At 42.1% G+C, this 20280-nt stretch overlaps 1 protein-coding gene across 2 annotated transcripts in view; it reads right to left on the bottom strand.

The window, feature by feature from the left end:
- The window catches only part of LOC135090235 (glycoprotein-N-acetylgalactosamine 3-beta-galactosyltransferase 1-like), a 27489-nt gene extending 7503 nt beyond the window's left edge, over positions 1 to 19986 (bottom strand). The window contains exons 1-6 of one of the 2 annotated variants that reach the window (XM_063986754.1): positions 19545 to 19986; positions 18726 to 18868; positions 18348 to 18586; positions 4942 to 6619; positions 4259 to 4572; positions 552 to 709 (exon numbers count right to left, since the gene is read on the bottom strand). In XM_063986754.1, coding sequence (XP_063842824.1) covers positions 552 to 709; positions 4259 to 4572; positions 4942 to 5087 — 618 coding nt within the window. In that variant the 5' untranslated portion in view covers positions 5088 to 6619; positions 18348 to 18586; positions 18726 to 18868; positions 19545 to 19986. Of the gene's footprint in view, positions 1 to 551; positions 710 to 4258; positions 4573 to 4941; positions 6620 to 18347; positions 18587 to 18725; positions 18879 to 19544 lie in introns of those variants that run through there. The other variant, XM_063986755.1, reaches the window with a different exon arrangement.
- Positions 19987 to 20280: the final 294 nt, after the last annotated feature.

Raw genomic sequence — 20280 nt, forward strand, 5'->3', positions numbered from 1 at the left:
TTCCAAGCCGTAAACTAACACACACACACACACACACACAAAAAAAAAAAAAAAAAAAAAAAAACTGACGAGGAACACCAAATTTACCTTATCCATCACTTTTAACAACAAATTTTCTTACTCTTCCTCCATCTTTTCATTCCCTTCCACTTCGTCTTTGTCTCCCTCTTACCTCTCTTCCTTCTTCAAGTATTTAATCACCAAGCATTTAAGAGCTAAACATTACATCACTTCAGTAACCCTCGATTGAAGATTAAGTTAGGTTAGCTTAGGTTTAGTTAGGTTAGGTTAGATTAGTTAAGCTAGGTTAAGTTAGGTTAGATTAGGATAGGATAGGTTACATGAGATTAGGTTAGAATAGATTCAGTTATTAGGTCTCTCTCTCTCTCTCTCTCTCTCTCTCTCTCTCTCTCTCTCTCTCTCTCTCTCTCTCTCTCTCTCTCTCTCTCTCTCTCTCTCTTTACTTCATACGTATCTCTCAGTTTTCTCTTGCATACTTCCCTTTAACCCCGTCTCCCCATCCATTCTCTATCTCTCCCTCTCCCTCTCACCGTTTCCCAGGTGGCGAGGTGCACTCCTGCCGCCAAGGGAGAATCTGGATCCAGCACCTTCACCGCCGCCCGCAGGTTCTCCACGAAGACGAAGGAGTCATCATCGGCCTTCACAACCCAGTCGAACTCACCCAGCACCTTGTACGCCCACAGGAACCCTAGAGGAGAGAGTGAGTGAGGGGGTGAGAGGGAGTGGGAGAGGCGAGAGATGAGTGGGGTGAGGGGGACTGGGAGGAAGGATGAAGGAATGAGTAGTAGAGGAGTGCAGGGTTGGAATGTGAAGGAGTGGGAGAGGTAAAGAAACAGGGAGTAAAGATGAAGGACTAAATAATAATAGGGGAAAAGGAGGAGGGGATGGTGGAGAGGAGGAGGAGGAGGAGGAGAAGTAGGAAGTGAAGTGTGTGTGTGTGTGTGTGTGTGTGTGTGTGTGTGTGTGTGTGTGTGTGTGTGAAGGAGGGGTTAAGAGAAATATGAAAGAGAAAACTTAGAGACACGTAAGAAGACCACAAAAATTAAAGTTAGACACACAACAGAGAGAGAGAGAGAGAGAGAGAGAGAGAGAGAGAGAGAGAGAGAGAGAGAGAGAGAGAGAGAGAGATGACTCATTACCTCACACAAATCATATATCTTATCACAGACTGAGTTAATACAAGTGGCGTCTCCACACTCAGAATAACACAGATGGGATGTTGTGCCTTGCTGATCCTGGTCTGTCACCTGTACATTATTTTCAGAGGCCACATAAATTATTAGTCTGGCTTTCACGAGTGTTTTGTCCATTGTTATATTGCCACTCGATTCATGAATACACCCTTGAAAATACCAACAACCACAATAAATTCCACTTGACCCCATTAAACCATTACCAGAAGTGCAAGCACCCTCTGAAGCATGCAAGTATCCCCTTAAAACTATAACTTACACTATAGCCTGTTCAACCATCACCGGAATCATGATAACACCCTTTGAAACTACAATAGCTTCCATTAAACCCCGATAAAGCACCAACAGAAGCAGTAACTCACATTAATGACTGTTTAAAGCAGTCGAGATAAAAACATCGAGATTGATGAGAATACCATGTCAGATTACCAGGAAAGCCCGTAATTTTTATTTTTTTTTTATTTCTGTGCCCCACCTTCACTATTTTCAAAATGCTCTACTTGAAGGTACACAGGTTTTTAAGGATGTTTTTTTATGGTTCTAGTGACATATTAACAAGATTTCTGTATTATGAACAGGGGAAACAGTCTTGAGAATCTGGTTAATCATCCCTGTGGTCTCTGCTCATCACTTCACAATCTTCTATCTGATCGCCAGTATGGGTTCCGTCAAGGCCGCTCTACTAGTGATCTTCTGGCTTTCCTTACTGAGTCTTGGTCATCCTCTTTTAAAGATTTTGGTGAAACTTTTGCTGTTGCCTTAGACATATCAAAAGCTTATGATAGAGTCTGGCACAAAGCTTTGATTTCCAAACTTCTCTCCTACTGTTTCTGTCCTTCTCTCTGTAACTTCATCTCGTTTCCTTTCTGACCGTTCTATTGCTGCTATGGTAGACGGTCACTGTTCTCCTAAATCTATTAACAGTAGTGTTCCTTATGGTTCTGTCCTGTCACCTACTTTCTTCCTATTATTCATCAATGATCTTCTAAACCAAACTTCTTGTCCTATCCACTCTTACGCTGATAATGCCACCTTGCACTTTTCCACGTTTTTTTCATAGACGTCCATCCCTTCAGGAAGTAAACAGTTCACGCAGGCAAGCCACTGAACGAGTGACCTCTGATCTCTCTAAAATTTCTGATTGGGGCAGAGCAAACTTGGCATTGTTCAATGCCTCAAAAACTCAATTCCTCCACCTATCAACTCGACCCAACCTTCCAGACAACTATCCCCTCTTCTTCAATGACACTCAACTGTCCCCCTCTTCTTCACTGAACATCCTCTGTCTGTCCTTTGCTTATAATCTAAATTGGAAACTTCACATCTTATCTCTAGCTAAAACAGCTTCTATGAAGTTAGATGTTCTGAGACGTCTACGCCAGTTTTTCTCACCCCTCTCTCATCCCTTTCTCTGGTAAACTCTGGAACTCCCTGCCTGCTTCTGTATTTCTACTTCCTATGACTTGAACTCCTTGAAGACACTTATCCTTCAAATTTTAACTAACGCCTCGGACCCTATTCGGAGACTGGCATCTCAGTGGGCTTTCTTTCTTTCTTTCTTTCTTTCTTTTTTTTTTTCATTAGATTTTTGTTGCCCTTGGCCGGTGTCCCTCATACTTAAAAAAAAGCTTCGATGATGCAGTTTTCAGTCCCCTTAACAGCAAGTATGATAATATTACTGATGTGTCCATGTTTTTTAGTCACCCAGTGAGTTGATTCAGCAGCTGATAGGAGCAGTAATAAAAGAGACATTCAGCTGTTGTTTCTCTCTCTCTCTCTCTCTCTCTCTCTCTCTCTCTCTCTCTCTCTCTCTCTCTCTCTCTCTCTCTCTCTCTCTCTCTCTCTCTCACACATGGCATGAAGTTTCACGTTGTTGTTTTTCTAAATTCTTTCATAAACAGCTTGTTTGTAAAAGTATTTGAAAACACAAGAAAAATAATTTACAATTTGCGTCTCCCACAAAAAAAAAGCACTGTACATTGGATGGTATGAACAAAAACACAATAACATAGATGTACAGTACATAGATACACATGATAGTACGTAGCGAGAGAGAGAGAGAGAGAGAGAGAGAGAGAGAGAGAGAGAGAGAGAGAGAGAGAGAGAGAGAGAGAGAGAGACGCGAGGAGAGGAGGGCTTCCCGTCATCTGTGGGAAACCCTCCTATCCTCACATCAGTTATAAGTCTCTCTCTCTCTCTCTCTCTCTCTCTCTCTCTCTCTCTCTCTCTCTCTCTCTCTCTCTCTCTCTCTCTCTCTCTCTCTCTCAGTAGGTGTGTGTGTGTGATCACCTCTAAATTTAATGATGTTTGTTGTTGTTGTCATTGTAGTAGTAGTAGTAGTAGTAGTTGTTGTGTTTGTTGTTGTTGTTATTGTTGTTAGTTAGTTAGTTAGTTGGTTAGTGGTAGTGGTGTTGTTGTTGTTGTTGCTGTTATTGTTTTTGTTGTTATTGTTGTTGTTGTTGTTGTTGTTGTTGTTGTTGTTGTTGTTGTCACTATTGGTGCTGTCGTAGCTGTGCCCGTCACGACAGTGGGTCCGGTAACCATGCAACGATTGTGACGCATGACTGAACAGGAAGAGAGAGATCATAAGATACCTGTGCTTAATGCATGACGCTGGGAGGGAGAGGAGGAGGAAGAGGAGGTAGAGAAGAAGAAGGAGGAGGAGGAGGAGGAGGAGGAGGAGGAGGAAAAGAAAGAAAAGGCAGAGGAGGAAGAGAAGGCGGAGGAGGAGGAAGAGAAAGTGAAGGAAGGAGATAAAGTGGAGGAGGAAGAGAAGGCGGAGGAGGAAGAGAAAGAGAAGGCGGAGGAGGAGGAAGAGAAAGCGGAGGAGGAGGAAGAAAGGGTAGAGGAGGAGGAGGAGGAAGAGAAGGTGGAGGAGGAAGAGGAGGAGGGAAAGAAGGTGGAAGAGAAGGCGGAGAGAGAGAGAGAGAGAGAGAGAGAGAGAGAGAGAGAGAGAGAGAGAGAGAGAGAGAGAGAGAGAGAGAGAGAGAGAGAGAGAGAGAACACTAATCAACCCAGGTAACTAACAGCCCTCTCCCTCTCACCTTTCGTCACCTTCTCCCACAGCTGGTCATAGGTCGCAGCACCGGACGTCAGGAGCACCTCGGGCAGCGTTGGGTCCTCCAGGGTGGTAAGAAAGACCGCCCTGGTGCAGTGTGGGCTCCAGGTAGCAGCCACGTGCCGCGCCCTGGTCACGTGGTAGGGCGGGGACGTGATGATGAGGCAAAGGATTCGTGGCACCCCATTTCTACCCTCGTCCCCCGCATCGCCCACAGTAGTCCCGCCCCTCTCATGCCCTCTACCCGAACGGATCTGCTGCGGGAGGTGCGGCTTCGGCAGGAGAGCGAGGATGTAGTCACTGCGGCAGGGAGTGTGTGAGTGGGGGTGAGGAGGGGAGAGGGAGAGGATGGGTGGAAGAAATAGAGGGAGGAATGAAAGATACAGAGGGATGGATGAGAGAGAAAGACAGACAGACAGAGAGAAAGAGAGACAGAGATTGAGAGAAAAGACAAAGATGAGGAACTAACCCAAAAAAGTGAGAAACAGAAAGAAAGCGTGAGAAGAACGAACAGACAAACAAACAGACAGACAGACTGACAGAGAGAAACACAGACGAACATAAAGACGACCATCCCGAGCAAAATACACCACATATCACCCTCTCCATTGAAAAAAAAATAAATAAATAAATAAAAAATAAATAAAAAAAAAAAGCAGACAGACTCACTTGTAGGTGTAAGCAAGGAGCAGAAGCTGATGAAGGGCGACGATGATGGCAAGGCAGGCGAAGACGCAGGCGATGTGGGTTAGCCGGCTTCTTCTCCTCATCAGGCCCACACCAGTCCAAGGGCGGCCCTGGACTTTGCTGTACATAATAATTTAATTCCTCCCTCCTCTCCTTCCTTCCTTTTTCTCGTTCTTCTTTACTGAGTCTCAATTAATGACTCCTCCCTCCTTTTCTTTCTTCTTTTCTTCCTTTTCCTCCTTCCTTACCGTCTCAGTTCTTCTCTTTAACAATTTTCTCGTTTTCCTCCATTCATTATTAAACTTCCCTTCCTCCTTTCCTTTTTTCCTTCCTTCCTTGATTCCTTTTCCTCCTTCCTTTCTGTCTCAATTCTTCCCTTTAACAATTTTCTCGTTTTCCTCTACTCATTATTAAATTTTGCTTCCTCCTTTCCTTTTTAACTTTTTTTTTTCTGTGATCCTGTTTACTGAGTCTCAATTCTTCATTTTAATAATTTTGTTTTTTCTCTATTCATTATCAAATTTCCCTTCCTCTTTTTCTTTCTATTTTCCTTCACTCCTTCCTTTTTTTTTCGTTCCGTATCGAATCGTTTTCCTTTTAAATTTTTTTTTCCTTGTCCTCTTTTCATCATATCATCCTTTCCTCTCCCCCTCTTCCTTCTCCTCTTTTCTCCTTGTTTACGTCATTGCTCTTCACCTTTTTTTTATCATTTTCCCCATTTCTTCTCTATATCGTTAACTGTTTTCCTTTCCTGTTTTTTTTTTTTCTCTCTCTCTACGGAGCTATCGTCATCTCTCCCTTCTTCCTTCTGTTCTTCCTTGCCTTGTCACTATTCGTTTCGTTTATCAATTTTCTTTCCTGTATTCATTCTTAGCTCTGTAATTTTCCCTTCGCCAATTTGTGTCTCATCGTTTCAGTTTGATCCTCTTTCATTCATTTCCTGTTCTCCTTTTCTTTCCTGCTTCTATCTTCACTGTCAGGTGTGTTCAAATCAGTTATGTTCCTTTTCTCATCTTCATTTTCATTTTTATTTTCTTCTACCCTCCACTATCAGCACTGTTTATTCACTTCATTCCTTTTCTTCTTTCCTCCTTTTCCTCATTGCCTTTTCTATCCACTTTTTTCTTTTTATCCACGAGTTGTGACGTATTTATTTCCTAACACTTTTCTACACTTAGCTTTTAAGGAATTCAAGGATATATTAACGATATTTCAACTGTAATTCTTAACATACACTTCAATCTGTAGGACTTCCAACTTCAGGACTCAATCTCAGGGCACCAGGATTGGTTTGAGGATACCCACTGGAGAATCAGAATCCTTAATTAACTCTTCAACGTGGATACTTGACTTCACTACTCTAGATTCGACTAGTCCTACGTACCCTTGACTTTTCACAGCAAGACAATTTTCCTCTTAATCATCAGTAAATATTTAGATACTTATCATTGTACTTCTTAATATTAACATACGTATTATATCTCTTCATACATGTCTTCCTTACACTCTTCTGAAGGCAAGGAAAGGACTACGAGCTGAAAGAGTCCTGTAGAGAGGATTTTCGGAGTTCAGTGGAGGCCCTGTGTGTCCCCTCGCGGCACTGCACCCCGCCACGGCCACAGCCTGATATGAGCACACTGGCCATGTGATGTTCATAGACCTGTAAAATAATAAGCAGGTGTGAGACCCTTGTGTTATCTTATCTGTATCCCGCCTCTAGGACACACACACACAGAGAGAGAGAAAGAGAGAGAGAGAGATAAAGCTAATACATGTGAATAGGAAAGGGGAGTGGCTGCATCTGCTCAAAATTTGGGTTCGAAACACTAATAGAATACACACACACACACACACACACACACACGCATCCCGTTATGTGTGTGGAATGTCTGCATGAGCGTAGCAGGGACTGGTGCACTGCTTGGGACACAGGCACGAACTGTTCCACGCAGCAGGTTGTGTCCTCAGATGTCTAGAGCGATGCTGGTCTGGGCAGCGCGACTAGGACAGAAGGCCAAACATTTCACTTGCAGCGCCGCCTCACCACTACGACCCGTATTCTGAAACACTTCTGCGCCGCACCTCCACTACGTTTAAAAGGCTCTAGTTAATGTGACATGGGTTTTTAAGGATGGTTTTACGTTTTTAATGACAGATTAATAATATTCCTAAGTTATTAACAGGAGAAGCAGTCTTGAGAACCCATGTAGATTTACCACGACTACTTTCCATGGCCACAAACTTGATTACCCCGGTGCTCAGGACTTTCTCCCGTTCATAATGTAGAAATGTTAATCTGTCACTAGAACCATAAAGAAAAAAAAAATTAAAACAACGTGTCACTTCAACTAGAACCTTCTGAATGTAGTGGAGGTGCGCCCAGATGTGTTACAAAATACGGTCCTACCACGTGAAGGGTGTTAGGTGTGCTGAATAGCTGAGAAGTATTTTGCCACAACACTCTCATTATCGTGGCATACAAAGCCTTTTTCCAGGTGCACTTCAGTATCAATTTGGCAAAGGAAACTTTATAACCCGCACACTTTTTAAAACACCGATGACGGATAGATCAATGAACCTGGAATGGAATTACTAACAGACGCGAGCCATCCATTGAATCTTGACAATACAGGAGCCAGAAAAGAACCCGAAGTGGCGGAAGAATTAGCAACACAGCAGCGTGCAAAATATATTAGTAGCGTGCGTGATAAGGCTTTCACGGGGCGTATTGATGGCTCGCATGGCCTCGCTTATCATGTATGGGCTGAGGCGCTGCTTCTCATTAATGCATGGACCAGTTATAGAACTCCGCTCGCTACCACACGCTGCCTAAAAGAAAAGGTTGGGAGTTCGACTCTGCCTCACGGACAATGTTCCCTGCCACTCCAGCCGGCGCCGTGACCTCACTCTTGTGGTGCTGTTGTTCAATATGGAAAACTAAATCGTGAACTCTACTGAAAGCTATCAGGGTTTACAAGTGTTTTCATGATTCTAGTAATAGCTAATTATGAATTCTACATCGTTAGTGGAAAAAAAAACATCAATGAGAACCCAACTAATCTTCTTCCTGGCTTTTGAAAATGGTAATTACTAGCATTTGAGAGCGCAGGCATCAAAGATAAGGCAATAATGCTATATCAGCCCTTGATTTCTCGTGGTAGATAAGAGGATGCAACATTTCATATTCAATTCAACAGTTTGGTAAGAATGGTGTGCCGGGTCTCAGTGAATGGCTTAATCTCTCGCCTCACACAGTTGTCATCATCGTAGTTATATTAATATTCTCAAAAACACCTAAATATGTCTTAAAAGTGGCGAGATCATGATAAGAGCACCTGTCTACTTAGTGCCAAGAGTTGGAGGGAGGGGGAGGGGGGAGGCTGCGGGGTGTGGCCTTCATATCACCTTACCTTGCGCCGACTATGGTAAAGTAGGGTTTTCTCTCTCTCTCTCTTTCTCTCTCTCTCTCTCTCTCTCTCTCTCTCTCTCTCTCTCTCTCTCTCTCTCTCTTCCTTTGACAGTCTTCTTTCCTTTCATTTTTTTTTTCTATTTCTTGTGGTTTTCAATTTTCTTCTTTCTCACATTCATTCATTCATTGAGTCATTCATGCATTTAAGTTCATTTTCATTTCCCATTCTGCTTCCTTCCGTACTTGCTCTCTTCCTCGTTTCATGCACAAGTTGATATAAACATGAATCTACTTTTAGACAAACAGTATAAACATAACGTGTGTGTGTGTGTGTGTGTGTGTGTGTGTGTGTGTGTGTGTGTGTGTGTGTGTGTGTGTGTGTGTGTAAGAGAGAGAGAGAGAGAGAGAGAGAGAGAGAGAGAGAGAGAGAGAGAGAGAGAGAGAGAGAGAGAGAGAGAGAGAGCGTTTGTTACATCATCTCCTTCACGCCTCTGTTTATTATTAATGCGAAGAAGTGTGTTTCCTTGTCACGTTAGGAGAACACTTCCTGAACCTTTCCTCTTCAGTCACACACGTTCTTGTAATTCAGAGACGCAATAAATATTAAGAGAAATGTGGCCCATTTTTCAAGTCACGGTGAATAAAATGCGTGTAATTCTTGAAGTAAAATAAAATAAAATAAAAGAAGCTGAAAGATGAGAAGAAAGTAAAAGTTCACAATGAAACGAAAGTAGAGAAGAAGCAATTCTCAAAAAAACAAATAAATAAATAAACGAAGATGAGGGATGAGAAAAAAGTAGAAAAGAAAGGTCTTAATAAAACGAAAGCAGAGAAGAGGGAAGGTAAGCAGCATAACAAGACGAAAAAAGAAAAAAGGCTTAAGATTTGTAGGCCGGAGGTGCTGTTGTAATCAGTCTTTCGTCATTCACTCCTACAGCACCTTCGTCACCGTCTTCTTCAGGAGCGAGCCGCCCTTGTACTGAAGAAAGTTTAAGGAATTGCCGAGTTTCTTGTGTGGCAGGAGAATGGTACTGAGAAATGTGTCATTGTGTGTGTGTGTGTGTGTGTGTGTGTGTGTGTGTGTGTGTGTATTGTGAAGGATTTATATTCCCTGCTTTGTCGTATTGTGAGTTTTTGTTACCAGCCTTGTGTGTGTGTGTGTGTGTGTGTGTGTGTGTGTGTGTGTGTGTGTGTGTGTGTGTGTGTGTGTGTGTGTGTGTGTGTGTGTGTGTGTAACAGTTCACCCATCCAAGTACTAACCCTACCCAACGTTGCTTAACTTCGCTGATCTCACGAGAGGCGGTGTATTCGACGTGTGTGTGTGTGTGTGTGTGTGTGTGTGTGTGTGTGTGTGTGTGTGTGTGTGTGTGTGTGTGTGTGTGTGTGTGTGTGTGTGTGTGTGTGTGTGTGTGAATAGATTATGTCTACATAACTCCACAGTCATAGCACAACTGGTCTCAAGTCAGCTGTCAGCCACGACACAAGCACACATAAAAAGTTCCTTAGCGAGGCGTCAGATATACGTTCCTGCACTTAAAAGACGATATCCTTTTCTGAGGAGGGACAAGAACTTCATAAATGACACTATTTCGTCTTGGTGTGATTCGAGACAGCGTTGCCGTCACCTGTGAAGTCACTCATGTACAGGTAGACGTGCTGTGGCAGAGATGTTGCACGGTTTTGCACTAGGCCACTGGATAAAGTCTTATACTGCAAGACATTTTTTTATTATAATAACATGCAACTTTTTAGACACTTATTGTTGTACTGCAGCCACTTGAATAGTTCTGTAAGTTAGAAAAGACACAGTTAGCCTCCCAGTCTCTCTCATATCTCACTGTCGTCTTCTTTCGCCTTTTCCCTTGGAGTCAGGGGTTGGCGCCATGCGTGAGTCTCCTCTAGTTATTTATGTCCCTTGCATCTTCCTCTGTGACTCTCATCCTTTGCAGTTCCACAGCAATTTCATCCCTCCGTCTCATATCCCATCGTTTCCGTGCAAGCAAATCCTTACACTGCTCTGAATATTAACAAAAGAAGGCCGTAGCAGTAAAAGGGCTCATTATATCATCCACAGACCTCGTTATCTGGTTAACTCACTCATGTCACCTTGTGTTTGTGATCTTTTTTCCTGTTGTGGTCCTGCGTCCGTGTCTGATTTCGTTTTACTTGAGATCTCTTGTCACTATTCATACTTTCATAACGCTATTTTTCCTCCTTCATTTTGTGTTTCTTCCTTACTCGTTTTTCATGTCTGGTGTTTAATTTCTTCTCCGGAATCGTGACTGTACAACATACGTATATAGTTAACTAAAAAACCTCGTGTACAAAAGACATCTGATCCAACGCAATACCAGTCAATGATAAAAAAAAAAAAAAAAAAAAAAAAAGGCATGTCTGGATCGGCTCTCATCCCATTGCCATTATTTGAGCCCTGCAACAGGTCTAAGTTTCCCAAGCTTCCCTCCCTGATGGTGGGCGAACAGTCGTTCAGGGGGAAGAGGGCATGGAGGCAGCTGAGAGTTCCGAACACCTCACTTGGGCACTTGGTAAGGTTGACAGAGACGCCTTCAAATAGTATGAAAAGTAGGCAGGATGTGAGGATCCCCACCTTGACACCTAGCATTACCCTGACGGCGGCACTGCTTGTCACACACACACACACACACACACACACACACACACACACACACACACACACACACACACACACAGTAAAACATAGTGTAACACAAAGTACACCAAGAGGCACAGCAGCAGCAGCAGCAACAACAACAACAACAACAATTTAAACAAGGCAAAACCACATACATAACAAACAACACCACCTAACTTCTACCTACACAAACACAAGCGCCAACAAGAATAAGTACACAAAAAATAAAAACAACAACAACGTAACAAAAAAGAAAAATCAATGAAAAAAAAACAAGGAGGATCAACCACATGCGAGCAGTTCCCGGAGCTTCAGTCATGCATAACTTCCGCTTGTTGTATGCTACGTCAGAAAAAAAAAAAAAAAACCTTGGTCCGTCCCTGTCATCCGAGCATTAGCCAATACCATGAATGATTCACGCTCATGGTACCGCTGAGATATTCACGAGAGCCGAGGTTCACAGCGCCCTTCCTTCCTTCAGGCAGGGTGGCACGCCTCGCCTGCAACTATCCCGGAATTATGAAACGCTTTGCTCTCTCTCATAAGGACTGTTTTCAAAGGCCACAGGGAAGGTTGGCCAGGTTATCATGGATATATATTTTTTCTTCTCGTGTTGCTTTGTAACGCTTCTTTGACCGTGCACTCCTTGCTTCAGTTGCTTCTTGCACCGCTTCTTTTTCACTATTACACCGCTTCCTCACTCCTTTTTTCCTAACTCTGTATGAAGAATCTTTAATCCGTTCTCTTTTTCTATCATCCTATGCTACTTCTCCTCCCTATTGATGGCTGTCACTGCTCTTACAAGCTGCTTCTCTGATCCTCGTACCTGTCACACTCCACTGCAAGGTGGTTTCGACGGTGCAGTCTTTGTTTACCTAGCACTGAAAGCATGAATACGTTCTTTCAAACCTCTGTAACATTCACGTGAGCCTGTTGAAAATAGTTAAGGCATTGAAGCGTTTGAAAATGCAGCCTTCACTTCTCACGAGTAATAAAAAATGAGTCTTCTACTGAATTGGTTTGACAAACATACTCGTGCATGAGTGGAATGAATTATCGAACCAGTGCAGGAATTTTTTCGACTGGTCCATATTTTTAGCGGTTCAACTTTTTTTTTACTGACAAGACTGTGAAGCATAACAAAACCATGGGTGTTGCTTGCACGACTCAAGTAAGGATGTTAAAGTTGAATGCTCCAAAAGACATTACATATACTCAAACCAGTATCAGTCACATTCCTTCACAGCATTCATGGTCTCAATGTAATGAAACCATTTCCCTTAACTCTTCTTTTTCTTATCTACTTCCCCCTTCCCCAATCTTTCTTCCATATAGTTCCAGAAAGCCGCTGTAATCTGGCACATTATGCTCTTTGCGGTGTTTCAGTTAATCAATCCAGTAGTATCCTGCATTTAAAGCTATAGAAACAAAACGACTTGCAGTGACAGAACTAAACTTACAGTGACAGATGCCTGAGACTCTTTGCGGGAGGTCACTGCATCAACCGTCTCTTGTTATGGTTTGGCAGGGCGATGTTTAGAGACAAGCGTGACACAGGCACGCTGACCGGCACGACTGACACCTGACACACACTTACTCTGACCCGTATCTCTAACCCTTTCGTCGTTTGACAATTTTCTCCATAATCATATTTACCTTTATAGACAACTTTTCTTTAATTAGGCTCTTAAATGGTTAAGTAGCTTTGAAAAGACATAATTTACATTCGGATCCTTTTTTTTTTTTATGTCAGTGCCATTTTAATGTTATGACTTAACAGAGGACTATTCTAACAATAAACGTATTAGCACATTAAAGTAATTAAAGTAAATTAATAAGAAAATAGGAGAAAATTGGTTCCCAAAATAGAGTGGTAAATCTGTGAGTCAGCCTGTGTGTCACGTGCACCCCAGGCTACATCAAGAGTGCTCACCAGGAAAAGATGTTTTAGGAAGAAACTTGTGTGTAAAGTATCATGTATGTCCATGATATTGCCAGTGTGAATAAGAATGCACGGTAGGAAAAGGTGTTTTAGGGAGGAAACCGTGTCATGCAAGAAATTAACCGTCACTGATTTGATGTGTGACATTTTCTTTTTTACTGTACATTTACCACCTATAAAATAATAATTCAGGGCAGAGTAACTATTTCCTGTGTTCAAATAGAGACTCAGTACTTTTATTTACGTATTTTCAGTCTTAAAACTTGAGAAAACTTGAAATATACATGCATTTCTGTAATAAATCGTCCTAGGCGCAAGGATACGTGAAATTTCTCAAAAGTGTGGAAAATCTAAGAAAGGTTGCGCACCAGTGTGGCAGATGACTGGAGCACACTCACTAATCAGGCTGTCAGTGCCGAAACAATTGGAAGCATTTTTAAAGGTACACTGATATAGATAGGTGGATGTAGCCAGATGTGCTTTGTCAAGGATTGCTGCGATAAGACCTGATGGTTCGTTGCAGTTTCTAATCTCTCGTATACATTCAGTTTTCTTCGATTTTTACTCTTATTATTATTGATGAAATGTACTTACTCTTACATGAATAATTAAGGATTTATTCTGTGACTTTATACATCATGTTATAAATTAATGATACCAGAAATGCAGCCAGGTATATGTTATAAGAACATTCACTAACGGTCAAAGAATTAAAGAGTGATGCTTTTTCTTTTTTTCTTCGTCTTCTTTTGTGCATGACTTCGGAATATATAAGGAGGAAATATTCATTCATTCATCATCGCTGTGCACTGAATAACTTTAGTACAGCAGTCAAGTTGTAAATGTTATTCTGAGATCAATGACATTTATTTCCTACCTATCTGTCTATCTATTTATATATCTATCTATGTATCTACCTATCTATTTATCTCTCTATTTATCTATCAATCTATAAATCTATCTATCTATCTATCTATCAATCTACCTATATATCTATCTATCTACCTATCTATCTATCTATCTATCTATCTTTCTATCAATCTACCTACCTACCTTTGAGTGTATGTGTGTATGTATGTGTGTGTGTATGTGTTTGACAGATGAACTCTTTGAATAAGTAATCGAAGTCAGTGTTTTGTTCCGGCAATTCACAGTGAGTTACGACCAAGCTCGCGATTCTTGTTATTCGCGTTATTCATCCGGCTTGTAGGGCGAAGCGGAACAACATGCGAGGAGAAGGAGGAGGAGGAGGAGAAGGAAGAACAAGAAGAAGAAGAAGAATGAGTGATTGATTGATTAAAATATGGAGGAAAAGGAGGAGGAGAAGGAGGAGGAGGAGGAGGAGGAGGAGGAGGAGGAGGAGGAGGAGGAGGAGGAGGAGGAGGAGGAGGAGGAAAAGAAGGAAGAAGAGGAGGAAGAGGAAGAAGGATGAATGATTGATTAAAATATGAAGGGGATGAGGATGAGGAGGAGGAGGAGGAGGAGTAGGAGTAGGAGGAGTAGGAGGAGGACAACTACAACAACAACAACAACAACAACAACAACAACATGACGATGATGATGAATGGTAAACAAGAAGGAAATGAAAAAAAAAGATGATAAATACGATAATGATGAAAGGAAGGAACGAACGACGAAAGGAAACGAAAAGAATACGAGTAAGGAGAAGGACAACAACAACAAAAAAAAACAAAGGGAAAAAAAACAGAGAGAGAGAGAGAGAGAGAGAGAGAGAGAGAAGGGGGGCTAACCTACCAGCAAAACACCATCGACACGGCAATGTTTGGGAGATCGAGGGGCGCTTATAGATTACCTAAGAGCAAGTTGGGAAGTGGAATCGATTCACGAAGATTTTCTATAAAGTCACCAGAGAGAGAGAGAGAGAGAGAGAGAGAGAGAGAGAGAGAGAGAGAGAGAGAGAGAGAGAGAGAGAGATTCAGGATTTGTTAAGCTTTTGAATGACTTTTTTTTGGTTCCCCCCACATGTGACTTTTCGGAAAGGGTAAGGAACCAACGAACCAGTCGCCCAACCTCTCCGTTTTGTTACCAGGACAAGCTTACTCTATAGTCTCTCTCTCTCTCTCTCTCTCTCTCTCTCTCTCTCTCTCTCTCTCTCTCTCTCTCTCTCTCTCTCTCTCTTTCTCTACGTAGTTTTGATGTCCTTAGCCAGAGCCCTCCTACAAAAGAAAGTAAATATAGTAAGGAAAGAAAGAAAGAAAAAATAGAAAAATAAATAAGAAAGATATAATTGTACGTAGTGTATGAAAGAGAGAGAGAGAGAGAGAGAGAGAGAGAGAGAGAGAGAGAGAGAGAGAGAGAGAGAGAACCACTAAACATGCATACACTCACGCCTCCTAAAAATTCACAAATGACCACTTTCACACTTTTTTTTTTATTACCACGAGTACCTAACCTACCACTTCCATTATCAAACACCCTCCACCACACCAGCCCGTCACCACGCCCATACCACGCTGGAACGCACTAAACGCACCGGACATTACTACTTAGTCACACAATTACCCACTTATGCTCTCACTTCCTCCCATCAGTGTTCCTTGCCCTCTTCCAGCGAGTGCACTAAATTTTTAAACATTTCCGCGTTTGGCGCTGGTCAGACATCATCTAGACTACGCTGTACAGTTCTGGTCCCCACATTACAGGAAGGATATAGGTCTATTAGAATCAGTACAAAGAAGGATGACTAAAAGGATACAGGGGATGAGGAGTATTCCTTAAGAGGCGAGACTGAAGCTGTTAAATTTACATTCTTTAGAGAGACGTAGGTTAAGAGGAGACCTGATAGAAGTCTTTAAGTGGTATAAGGGTTATAACAAGGGGGACGTAAGCAAAATTCTTAGGATCAGCAACCAGGACTGAACAAGAAATAACGGGTTCAAGCTTGAAAAATTTAGTTTCAAGAAAGAGATAGGAAGAAACTGGTTCTCAAATAGAGTGGCAGATGAATGGAGCGGACTCAGTCATCATGTTGTTAGTGCTGAGACATTAGGGAGCTTTAAAAGAAGATTAGACGGGTTTATGGATGGGGATGATAAGTGGAAATAGGTAGGTATATTTCATACAGGGACTGCCACGTGTAAGCCTGGTCGCTTCTTGCAGCTTCCCTTATCTCTTATGTTCTTGTGTCTTACTTTCACAAATTTTATCAGGCTGTACTGGAGGTTACTGTTGGTTTTCAAGGGTGTTTGCATGATTTAACTGAGTATACTGAAAGTCATTGGTGTTTTCAAGGGTTTTTTTTTTCATATATAGTGGAAATCATTGGGGGTTTTGAAGGGTGTTTTCATGATTCTAGTGATGATTTAACTGGGATTAATAAGACCTGTGCTCAAGCCACGAAAGCCACAAACGACTCAACAAATCTGCTGCTGCTGCCGCTGCTTGCACTTCATCCTTTTGTTCTTTGTGTTCCTTTGTGTTGGCCGTTGAATGGCCTTAGTAAGACTACCGGTGACCTTTAAATGTCCAGCACACACACACACACACACACACACACACACACACACACACACACGAATAAATCTTTTCGTGCTTTCATCAGACATTAAATTATTCTCTCTCTCTCTCTCTCTCTCTCTCTCTCTCTCTCTCTCTCTCTCTCTCTCTCTCTCTCTCTCTCTCTCTCTGTCTATCCATCTATCTATGTGTGTGTGTGTGTGTGTGTGTGTGTGTGTGTGTGTGTGTGTGTGTGTGTGTGTGTGTGTGTGTGTGTGTGTGTGTGTGTGTATGTGTGTGTCATCGCGCTCCGGGATGGCATGGCATGTGGCTGAGTGACAAGACACGTATCACACAGCAAATCGTCTTTCTCCGCATAAAGGTAAAAGCCGTGAGTCTTACCGCCATGTTTACAAGAGCTGGTTCCTGGGCCTCGGTGTTATGCAAATGTTTATAAAGAGAGAGAGAGAGAGAGAGAGAGAGAGAGAGAGAGAGAGAGAGAGATTCATGGATACATTTATATTTATAAGCTGATAGATAGATAGATAGATAGGTGGATAGATATACAAATAGATAAATAGTTTGATTGGTTGACTTATAGATGGAGGAATGGATAGATTGATAGATAGACAGATGCATAGCTAGATAAGTAAATAGATAGATATACAGCCAGAGAAATAGATAGATAGATAGATAGATAGATAGATAGATAGATAGATAGATAGATAGATAGATAAAGTAAATAGACAGATAAGATGCCGAGTGATTCAGGTAATAAATAGAGCAATCAATCGATAAGTCAGTCTCTCTCTCTCTCTCTCTCTCTCTCTCTCTCTCTCTCTCTCTCTCTCTCTCTCTCTCTCTCTCTCTCTCTCTCTCTCTCCAGTTCACCGTGAGAGTTTTCACTTAAACGTTATTCTGTCTTTATTCATGTAATCTCATGTTCTAACAAATTTTATTAACAAAGGGAACGTCAATACGAAAGGCCATATTTCAACAAATGACTAACCAAGAGTACAATAACATTAATTCATTGTACGATAGTGTTACGTGAAAATGACATTATGAAAGTAAGATAGATGTCGTTCTGCTGATGTTTATAATCTTACATATATTATATTTTCCTGACATTCTTTACTGATTAATTTTTTTTTATCTCGGTCAGGTTTTTCCGCCATATTCTTAAAACACTTCGCCATATCTCCACTACTCTCAAAACGCTCTACATAGACGAAATTACCCGCGTTTTTTATAATGTTTTTACAGTTCCAGTGACAGATTAATAAGATTTCTACATTATCAACAGGAGAAACGCTCTTGAGAACCCGGCTAATCATCTCTGTGGCATTAGAAAATAGTCGTGGTGAGAGAGCGTAGCGTTTCTGGCCCAGGCTTCAGTGTTACAAGTTGTTTGCGTGTTTACAGGTGAAAAGCAAAAGTACTGGTGTGATTTATATTTTACGTAATGTCGATAGTAATGGCAGCTTTTTACGGTTGGTATGAAAGTGAAAACGAAGTAATAGTGTGTTATTCTCAAACTTCACGCACCTTTGAATGTTACAACACGCGCGTACACACACACACACACACACACACGGAGACTAAGAAATTAAGAAAGGAGGAAAATAATTTAGAGAGAATCATAACATTATCAATTATCGCTCAGAGAGAGAGAGAGAGAGAGAGAGAGAGAGAGAGAGAGAGAGAGAGAGAGAGAGAGAGAGAGAGCGCAACGTGAACTCAAAGATTAGGGTGGACGGATTATATTTCAGACCTCTCTTTACATGTTAGAGGTGTTAGAGAGAGAGAGAGAGAGAGAGAGAGAGAGAGAGAGAGAGAGAGAGAGAGAGAGAGAGAGAGAGAGAGAGAGAGAGAGAGAGTTGTTATAATCACATGCAACAACACAACAAATTCACACACACACACACCTCAACATAGGCAGGTCGGGTGGAAGGTGCAGGATGGACGGGGCAGTAAGCGTGGAGGCAGTGTTGTCAGGCAGGAGTCACGCGTGGCACTGGGAAGTAAGGCACGGAACAACACCACCCCCGTTCCTTCCCTCACGACGTCCGCGAGGCAACTGACTGATAGCGAAGCGTTTCCTCGTAACCTTTTCAAGTCAATAGGAACAGCTGGGATGGAGAGGAAGCTGCGGGAGGTCTTGTTCCTGTAATTTATGGCCTCTGTTCTTCATTACGTCCTCTGTGTCCTTGTTTCATCCGGTTTTTTTGTTCTTTTCGTTACACTTCTCTGGCACCTTCCGTAACTGTATGATAATCTAATCTTATCTCGTTTTATGTACATACCTCGTTTCTATATGCGGTGGTGGTGGTGGTGTTGATATTAACATGTGCCTCTCTCCCTGCATATGTTGGTACTCTTCTCCTTGTATATACGGGTACTTTCTTCCTCTGCAAATACGGGTTCTTTCTTCCTGTTTCTGCGGGTACTAATGTGTGGTTGTTACTAGCCGTGCGTGTGTCTGTGTGCGGTATCCTCTGTCAGTGTATACTCAGCCTCATTAAGCCTTACGTTGTTTGTTTAAAGAAAATCAATAGTGTGGGTGATGTAAATAGTATGGTAACAAGTGAAGCTTTTTCTCAACACACACTGGTACATGAAGAGGGGAAAAAAGAAGAGAGAGAGAGAGAGAGAGAGAGAGAGAGAGAGAGAGAGAGAGAGAGAGAGAGAGAGAGAGAGAGAGAGAGAGAGAGAGATTCTAAATAATATTATTGTAATTCTGAGCCAAGTGACATCACTGTAATTCTCTAACGTAACGGTGACCTGTACGTAGAGGCGGGAATGTCTCGCCACTATTATGACAGCTCTTATGTGCGAGTCACAGAGATCATTATTATTTTTTTTCTTCACTAAATAACTTTTCAGAATGATTCGATATGCAGTGTGTGTGTGTGTGTGTGTGTGTGTGTGTGTGTGTGTGTGTGTGTGTGGAGAGAGAGAGAGAGAGAGAGAGAGAGAGAGAGAGAGAGAGAGAGACTCTAGGGTCACATACCTTGTGGTATCAACGTACACATCGTCGTATTACTGTTGGTGTATGTGTAGCGAAGGTCGTCTCTCTAATCTAAAGTTACTGTCTGGACGCGATAACTGCTGTTTTATCTTACCTTACGGGCTGCTAATCTGCTCACGAACCAAGCTGTTTTCTCTATACTCTTGCTCCTTTCACTGTACCTTCTTCTCACACTCGCATTTTCTTCTGTGCACACCGGTGTCAGTTGTCCGTCAGCCCATTAGTCTTCTTTCTCCTTTTCATTTTCTTTCTCCTTTTGAGGGAGAGGTGCTGAGTTCCGTTTACTTCTTTTAATTCTTATATTTATATACGAAACTATTCATGTCACTTCCTTGTCATTTTCAATACAAACAGTTGCATTAAAAGTTTTTAATGATACAAATATGTACATTTTTCCCCCTTTCTTAGTTTATTTGTTTGCGTTCCTGCATGTAAGCTCAACATAACTTCTGGTGTTACCGCCTTCTTTGCGTATATACCTCCTAAGTGTTGGTAAAAGAATTTCCTGAGGTTGCCACCATTGGCAAACACGCAGCAGGGTGACACCCAGGCCGCGCCCCCTCCCGCAGGGAAATACTCGCCCTGGCGCATGCGTGGCTCCGCCCACTCGTGGGGCTCCTCGCCCTCCCCGTGCCTTATTATTATTCTCACTGCCTTCATGAATACGCTATTGCAGGATGCCTGTATTAGAATTTGTTTAGGTTTATTGATGTGGTATACATTGTTTTCTTGAATGTTTTGTCTATGATGCGAGACGAGCAACTCAAAAGTTGAACCTGCAGTGTTTGTTGTGGTTTGCCTTTACAACGGTACTGAAGGAAACGCCTGAT

Source organism: Scylla paramamosain, chromosome 34, assembly GCF_035594125.1.
Source record: "Scylla paramamosain isolate STU-SP2022 chromosome 34, ASM3559412v1, whole genome shotgun sequence".
NCBI lineage: Eukaryota > Metazoa > Arthropoda > Malacostraca > Decapoda > Portunidae > Scylla > Scylla paramamosain.